Below are 770 nucleotides of genomic sequence, written 5' to 3'. Positions count from 1 at the left end.
ACACACACACACACACACACACACACACACACAGGTGAGGGTTTGCACACTCCGATTGGACGGCTGATTTGAGGAGGGAATGATGTCATTGCTGACCTCATCAGCTGGTTGTACTTTGCCAAGCGCTCTGATCTGCAGGGGGCGCCGGTCTTGATCTGCCCACATCAGAAAACACGTAAGGGTGGCAAATTCTCTTTGAACTGCATTGAAAATGCTTTGTTTGCACTGATTGTGTATCAAGTACCTGTCCCGTGCAGAGACCGACCACCAGGTCAGCGATGAAGGTGTCCTCCGTCTCACCGGAGCGATGACTGACCATCACACCCCAGCCGTTAGACTGAGCCAGCTTACAACTACAGACAACACAGATGTTATTATTGTAAAAAAAGAAAATAAATTGCTTAACAGAATAAGCAGAAAAAAGAATACATTTGTGAAAATTTAATAGGGCCTAAAAAATGTTTTCAAAAATATTTTAAACGTTTACCATTTTTGTCAAATTGTATAAGTTACATGATTTCAATTAATTAGACATGCTTTTTAAATTCTAAATTTAATCATTAAAACATAATACAAAAACATTAAAATAGAAAAAAGAACCCAGAAAAAAAAAAAAAAACATTTCGGAAAAAAATGATTCATAGTTTGTTAAATTACATTTTTGTTTTACAATTTTAGGTTTAAAATTTCTTTATTTCAGTCAAATAAACATAATATTTTACTCAATTTAACCATTAAAAACAGAATCCTGAGAAATTAAAATGTAAATA

General features: G+C 34.7%; 1 protein-coding gene across 1 annotated transcript in view; it reads right to left on the bottom strand.

Annotated features, from left to right (window-relative positions):
- Positions 1 to 10: 10 nt before the first annotated feature.
- eno3 (enolase 3, (beta, muscle)) overlaps positions 11 to 770 on the bottom strand; it is a gene marked incomplete at its 3' end in the record, with an annotated part of 34,700 nt that continues 33,940 nt past the window's right edge. The window contains exons 10-11 of the mRNA XM_016260391.1: positions 245 to 353; positions 11 to 155 (exon numbers count right to left, since the gene is read on the bottom strand). Of these exons, the coding sequence (XP_016115877.1) occupies positions 11 to 155; positions 245 to 353 (254 nt within the window). The remainder of the gene's footprint in view (positions 156 to 244; positions 354 to 770) is intronic.

The sequence above is a fragment of the Sinocyclocheilus grahami genome, unplaced genomic scaffold (genome assembly GCF_001515645.1).
Source record: "Sinocyclocheilus grahami isolate Dianchi unplaced genomic scaffold, SAMN03320097.WGS_v1.1 scaffold2071.1, whole genome shotgun sequence".
NCBI lineage: Eukaryota > Metazoa > Chordata > Actinopteri > Cypriniformes > Cyprinidae > Sinocyclocheilus > Sinocyclocheilus grahami.
This window is presented reverse-complemented; position numbering and strand designations above follow the sequence as displayed.